General features: G+C 54.3%; 1 protein-coding gene across 1 annotated transcript in view; it reads right to left on the bottom strand.

The window, feature by feature from the left end:
* Window positions 1–7,182, bottom strand: part of Dnah2 (dynein axonemal heavy chain 2) — a gene marked incomplete in the record, with an annotated part of 99,039 nt that extends 91,857 nt beyond the window's left edge. Inside the window, 2 exon segments of the mRNA XM_055593991.1 lie at window positions 4,978–5,154; window positions 6,959–7,182. Coding sequence (XP_055449966.1) covers window positions 4,978–5,140 — 163 coding nt within the window.
* Window positions 7,183–7,467: the final 285 nt, after the last annotated feature.

Raw genomic sequence — 7,467 nt, 5'->3', positions numbered from 1 at the left:
GAGGAGGAGGAGGAGGAGGAGGAGGAGGAGGAGGAGGAGGAGGAGGAGGAGGAGGAGGAGGAGGAGAGCCCAGGGCTGAGGAGAAAGGATGTGCTGCCTTCATGACTTAGGACACTGGCTTGGTTTTCTGTCCTGCCTGAAACGCATCTATGATCCCTTATCTGCAATCCTTGGTGTCAGAAATACTCTAAAGTTAGAACTATACGGAGTTTGCGGCGTAGGTCAGAGGGAGAGCCTGTGTTTGCAGGAGCAAGACCCTGAGTGCCAGCTCTGGGACAGGACAGAATAAGACTGAAAACGTGGTGGAGTATGCAGCGTAGGGGCTGGGGACCCAGCTAAGTTGGCGGCTGTTGCCTAGCATGCGTGAAGCTCTGGGTTCAATTTCCAGTTGGCACATGCCTGTAATCCCAACACTCAGAAGGTGGAGCGGGGACTCGCAGGATGAAGGCTGAACTGGCTGGCGTTGTGTGTCAGCTTTACTCCAGCTAGAGTCACCAGAGAGAAGGCGTTTCCGTTGACGAGATCCAGCTGTAGGGCATTTTCTCAATTAGTGATCAGTGGGAGAGGGCTCAGCCCATGGTGGGTGGTGCCTCCCCCGGGCTGAGGGTCCTGGGGTCTGTAAGAAAGCAGGCTGAGCAAGCCGTGGAGGGCAAGCCAGTGAGCAGCACCCTCCGCAGCCTCTGCAATGGCTCCTGCCCCCAGGGTCCTGCCCTGTGTGGGTTTCTGTCCGGACTTCCTCCAGTGATGAACAAGCTGTGGAAATGTATGTGGAATAAACCCCTTCCTCTCCGACTTGCTTCTGGGCACGGTGTTCTGTGGCAGCAACAGGAACCCTAAGCCACAGGTGAACCTGGCTACAACAAAGCAACCTAACGTAACGTTGTTGGGCTTGAAGTCCCTGATACCTTTCCAGAGAGCTCTAGAGCCGCATTTAACAAGCAAACTTTTCTTACTGTATTCCTGAGGTAAAATATACCAGTACTTACCCTGGTATAACCAGATCTAGCCAAGTCATAAACACCTTGGTGCCAGGTTAGACTTCACCACCCAGTAAGCTAGGATACCAGACCTCAGAGTCCGGGAGCCTGCGAGTTGGAAGCCTCAGGGCTTTAAAATACATGGCTATGGAGGGAGGGGTGGGAGCAGACATACAGGTGCCTTGCTGTGCGCGGGGCCGTCAGAGAGCAGCTTGTGGGAGTCGGGTCTGTCCTGCCACCCCGAGGGTCCCAGGGGTGGCATTCAGGTCACCAGGCTTGGAGGCAGGTACCTGTAACCTCCAAACCATCTTCCTGCCGCCTGTGGGAGAGTCTAAGAAATACAGAGAAGGAACGGTGTGCCTGATTACAACTTTTCTTTTAATGGTAACTGAAGGAAACTTAAGGAAAACAGCATGAGGGCTCAGAGTTCAAAGCCCAGGGTTCAACTCCCAGTACATGAAAAAGAAAAAAAAAATTGTTTTGTTTTGTTTTTTAGAGAAGTGTTTTTTGTTGTTGTTTTGGTTTGCTTTTTCAAGACAGGGTTTCTCTGTGTAGTCCTGGCTGTCCTAGAACTCACTATGTAGACCAGGCTGGCCTTGAACTCACAGCAATCCACCTGCCTCTGCCTCCCAAGTGTTGTGATTAAAGGTGTGTGCCACCACTGCCTGGTGAGACAAGGTTTCTCTGTGTCGCCCTGGCTGTCCTGGACTCACTTTGTAGACCAGGCTGGCCTCACAGAGATCCACTCTGCCTGCAGAGTGCTGGGATTACAGGCGTGTGCAACCCTGCCTGGTTTGAAAAGGAAAATTTAAGTTTTAAACTTTTATTTTTATTAATATTTTATGTGTGAGTTTTGCCTGCATGTATGTCTGTGTTCCACATGTGTACTTGGTGCCCATGGAGGTCAGAAGAGGGAGTCAGATCCCCTCGAACTGGAGTCACAGACAGTTGTGAGCCACCTTGTGGGTGCTGGGAATCAAACCCAGGTCTTCTGGAAGAGCGGCCCGTGCTCTTAGCTGCTGAGACACCTTTCCAGCCCCCAGGATACTGATTCTTTAAGATTTATTTTTATTATGTCTTAATTATGGATGCATGTGTATGGCTGCGGGTAGGCACCCCTAGAGTCCAGGAGAGTCTGAGCCCCTGGAGCCAGAGTGACGGGCAGCTGGGAGCCACCTGACCTAAGTGCAAGGAACTGAACCCTGGTTCTCTTCAGGGGCAGTTCAAGCTCTAACCGGCTGGGCCGTCTCTCCAGCCCCAGAGAAGTGGGAAAAGGCCGCCTGCAGGCCGGGAGACCGGTCATTCCGTAAGGCGTTTGCTGTGCAAACCTCAGTTTGGACCCCCAGCACTGCTGTGTAAAGCTGGGCGAACACAGCTATAACCCCACTGCTGGGAAAGCAGGAATGGGGCCCCAGGGCTTGGCAGCCATCGTAACCAATCAGCAAGCTCCAGGGTCAGTAAAGGATCTTACCCGAACAAAACAAACGTGAGAGGGACTGAGGAAGTCGCCCCGTGTTGTCAGCCTCGGGGCCCACATTCCTGTTTGCAGAGGACCATGTTCACACCCTTCAAACCTTACACCTGCCTGTAACTCCAGCTCCAGAGAATACAGCCCCCTCTTCTGGCTGCCTCTGACACTGCCTTATGTGCACAAATTTACACACACACACACACACACACACACACACACACACACACACACTAAAACCCTTTAAAAATAAACAAAATTTTTAACAGGTAAGAGCTTTTTAGGGCCAGGCATGATGGTCCATACCTTTAATCTCAGCAGGAAGGTCCCTCTGAGTTTAAGGCCAGCCTGGTCTACATAGCAGGACAGGCAGCCTGGTCTACATAGCAGGACAGGCAGGACTACACAGAGAGACCCTGTTCTGAATTAAAAGACAGAAAGAAAAGAAGTAAAAAAACAAAACAAAAAAGCCAGGTGGTGGCGACCACCTTTAATCCCAGCACTCAGGAGGCAGAGGCAGGCAGACCTCTGTGAGTTTGAGGCCAGCATGGTCTACAGAGTGGGTTCAAAGACAGTCAGATCTATACAGAGAAACTCTGTATCAAAAAAAAAAAAAGAAAAGAAAAGAAAGAGAGAGAGAGAGAAAGGTTTTCTGTGGTATCTGAAGGCTGATGCATCCATTTTAAAGTACTTTTCTTTGTTTCTCAAAAGATTCTCCAAACCAAACCTCCCCTGCTGCTTCCCATAATTTCTCCTGGTAGTGGGCTTCTTGGAGACAGTCAATTTTGAACTGCTTTTAACTGAGCGCACGAGCGCTCACAGACAATAATGCTGCACATTTCTACAGTGCTAGACCCCAGTGTAGGCTCAAGGAAGGGCCTTCCCCCTAAACCTGCCCTCAATCTCTTCACCACTAACATTAATATTAGTAATGATCCGGGAATGGTGGCTGAGGGTCTATAGTCTCAGAGTTTGGGAGTTCAAGGTGCTCCTAGAATATATAAGAAAACCCCATTTGTGTGCGCGTGTGTTTGTGTGTGTGTAGCTAGCGTGCCCACAGCCCTAAACCTATTTCCAATACAGGGGGATTCTAGCCGGGGAAATAGCTCAGTGGCAGAACATTTGCCTGAGGCCTGGGATTCAACCCTCAACACCAAGGAGAAAATGTGGGTGTGGAGATGGGTCATCAGGGAAGGGCACTTAGCTCCAAACCTGAGCTGGAGCCCGGGAACCCGAGTTGTGCAAGGAAAGAATCAACTCCCACAAGCTGTCCTCCGGCCTCCATATATGCACCCTGCTGTGAGCAGGCACACATGTGCACACACACTGAATACATACACTGAATACATACGTAAATAACTAAGTAAGTCGGGGCTGGAGGGAACGGTCAGCGGTTAAGAGCACTGGCTGTCTTCCAGAGAACTTAGGTTTGATTTCAGCGGCCACATGGGGGGTTAAAATTCATGCCGGAGCAGCAGGGGCTCCGACACCCTGGCCTCCACCAGACATGTATGTGGGGCTTAGGCAAAACACCCGTGCATATAATAAAATTAATAATAATAATAATAATAATAATACTTATTATGTATATGTCTAAAACGAACAACAGGGGAGTATTCTATTTCTCTTCATCCTTACGGGACGCTAGCAATACCAAGGAGCCCATTTAAAGGTGAGGCTACCTGGCTCACAGGCTCTCGTCCACTGAGCAGGGAGCGAAAGGGGAGGCAACCGACAGCAGCCCAAACCCTCCAGCTCGGCCGACTCCAGGACGAAGCCCACAGGAGGCGGCCCACTTGAGTTCTTTGTTCCCTCCGTGTGGGCTTCTTTCCTGTCACCCTGAACCTGAACCTCCACAATCCACAGTCTCTGCCAAGAGGAGGAAGAAAATACAGGAGCTTTCAACAGATGGTGGAGAAGCATCAGGCGGGCTTAGGATTCAAAGGGTGGCAAAGCAGGCTGGGTCTCCATGGTGATGGGCTTAATGGAAGAAAAACACTATTTGTTTTGCCACCCAGGGTGAAAATAGGAAAAAGGAAGAGATCAAACCCTCTACTGTGGGGTGGGAACAACCAGGAACACGTGAAATGAGGAAGAGGCCACAGGAAGAATTGGCCACAGAAGAATCGGTACACTGAGGGGAAATTTTAAGGCAGAATAAACAGCAGGCTGGCCAGGAAGAAGACAGCGCACATATAAAAAGGAGAAGAAAATGAGGAGGGCACAGGTTCTACCCGGAACCTTACGAATACAGTGCCACACTGGTCCTCCTTACTCGGGCATGCTCCCCAGCCTCAAGACACTCTTGGGTTGGGCGTGGCGGGGCCCGCCTTTCATCCCAGGACCCAAGAGGCAAAGGCAGGCACCTAGACCGCTTTGGAGTCCCAGGCCTGCTTGGTCTACCTAGCCAGTTTGAAACCACCCAGAGCTACACAGAGAGAGCCTGTCTCAAGAAAAACAAAATGAAACCCTCAAAAAGGGCTTCTCTCTAGTTTTCCCTAGCCCTCCATCTCGGCTCCAGCCCGTACTCACCAAACTCCTCCCTGATGATCTCAGGCTCTGGCTCCAGGAAAGAGAGCGGGGAAGCCTCCTCAGCCTCTGAGCCCGAGGCAGACTGGGCACCTCGGCCAGCCCGGCCTATCCGGGAGCCTCCCCGGCCACCCAATTTTCTCTTCTTCTCAGGTTTGACAGACATCTTGAAGGCGAGACCTGCAGGTACATGGGTGTCAGAAGTCCCCCACCAGACCCCACGGCTAACACAGCCTCCCTCTGGATTCAGAAACCGAGCGAGACGACCAACATGCGCACCTTTTGAGGTTACCTACACGCCTATAATGCACTCAGGGCCTATACCCGACAGAGCCTTGGGGGGGGGGGGCTGCGGCCCAGTGGTGAAGCCCTGGAATGTGTGTGCAAGGCCCCAAGAGGGAGACCAAGGAGTCCTCACCTTTTCCCCTGGGACAACCCAAACTTCTCAGAGGATCAGGTTAAAAGTCAAAGTCCAGGGCCGGTGAGCTGGCCCAGTGAGTAAGGGGTCACCAAGACTGAGGATGTGAGCTCAGTCCCTGGGGCCACAGGCTCCGGGGAGAGACCCAACTCCTACAAGTTGTTCTCTGACCTGGCATGTACACACACACACACAACAACAACAACTGAAAGCGGGGAAACTCCAGGTCTTAGAAGCCATTAGGAATAAACAAAGGTAAACATAAACCAGACATAGGAACTGGGAAGATGGCTTCCTGCATGTCAGGTGACCCACAACTGCCTGTGGGTTCCGGGCTATCTGACTCCCTTCTGGCTTCCCTGGGTACCTGCACTTGTTCGCCCGCGCGCGTGCGCACGCACGCACACGCACGCGCGCGCGCGCACACACACACATACACACACGTACATATAAACTAAAACATTTTTTTTTAAATAACAGAAATACCACTAATGAGGAGTATGGGAATGTATGCCAACCTTGGACAAAGCTGAGGTCTGCTCACCCAGACCTCCAGCCACGCCACCTACAGCACCCTGAATAAGAGAAGGCCCAGGACGGCTAGTGTGTCCCCCGGTTCCCTCCCGTCCTCTCGGCACTGAGGCAAACCCAGCCAACTTTCCTGTCTATCTCCTTTCCACCCTACCTAAAGAGAAAAATTCTCCTCCCACCCACACTAAAATCTCAACAGCTTTAAACAAAGAGCAGCCTTTGCACAAGCCTTTAGTTTTTAATGGCCAAGAGGTGGGGGGGGGGGGGGAGGCCCTGTTTTGTGTGCACTGCGGTTTCTTAGCCTCGCTGGTTGAGTCTAAGCTAAGTACAGAATTTCAGGTTGCCAGATTCCAAGCGTCCTTGAGAACAGCCCTGGACCAAGAAGGACAGAGTCATCCAGTAATGAATTTCAAATTATGCAATGGTGACAAGGAACCGGGCACAAGGAACACCCAGTGGGGGCGTTAAAAACATTTTTTTTTTTAAAGATGGAGAGCAGCCATGGCAGGGGCACAGAATCTCCAGGACACACGTTAGAACGCTGGGCCCTCCCTCTCCCTCAGCCGGTGCCTGGCAGCCACCTGTGGCTTTCTCTCCTCCTCCCCACAGGCTGCCACAGGCATTGATCATGGGTTATGAATTTCAAACTCGAAGGATTTGTACTTTGCTCCAAGGAAAAACGTTCTGTTAGCCCAACAAATCAATAAAACCAACTACAAGAATGCGGGCTCCTTCATCCGCCTCCGGGGGAGCATGGAGCTCCGCTGAGCCCCCAGCTGAGCCCCGGGAGAGTCACAGGCGGCGGGAGAAGCTGTCCCGGCCCGGGCTCACGGGGTGCCTGGACAACACCCGGGGCCCGCCCGCGGCGCAGGCCGGTCCCCACGGCGGCGGCCCCCTCACTGCACCCCTCTTCCTCTCGCCTCTGGCCACGCTGCTCCTCGCGCCCTCGCCCCTCCAGCCACCCCCTGCCTCCAGAGGCCGCTGCTCCCCAGCGCCTTCTCCCCAGCGCTCGCTCCCTCCCTCTACCCCACACACCTCACGGCGCCGACCCTCTCCTCCCTAGACCGACGGTTGGGTCACGCCAACCAAGAAGCTGCCCCGCGTGGCCCTCCCAGGCTCCCTCCGTGGGCACGCGTCGCCATGGCAACCCGGGGCCCGGCGCGCAGCGGCGGGTCTGCGGACACCGCGCAGGCGCGCTGCTCCGCGGCCCCACCCCGGGCGCCTTTCCCGCGTGGACCTGAGACCAGAGGGCAAGGGGGCCCGGGTTTGGACACCACCGAGTCCCGGGGCCGGGGTGCGGGCCCGGCCCCGCGCGGGCCGCAGGACTAGGCCGGAAGGGCGCGGGCTGGAAGCGCGGAGGCGCGGCCCCGCGGGGCGTGGAGGCGGCCACGGCCGGCCAGGTGTGCGGCCGCGGCCCGCGCGGCTCCGGCAGGGGGCGCCCGGGGCCCCGCCGCGAGGCTCGCCCGCCTTCTAGAAAGCTCTCCAGGATTTCCAAGCAGCCACGCTGCGGCTGCGGCCAGGGGAAAAGCCGGGGCTGGAGCACC

Source organism: Psammomys obesus, unplaced genomic scaffold (assembly GCF_907164565.1).
Source record: "Psammomys obesus unplaced genomic scaffold, mPsaObe1.curated_primary_1811, whole genome shotgun sequence".
NCBI classification, from domain to species: domain Eukaryota; kingdom Metazoa; phylum Chordata; class Mammalia; order Rodentia; family Muridae; genus Psammomys; species Psammomys obesus.
This window is presented reverse-complemented; position numbering and strand designations above follow the sequence as displayed.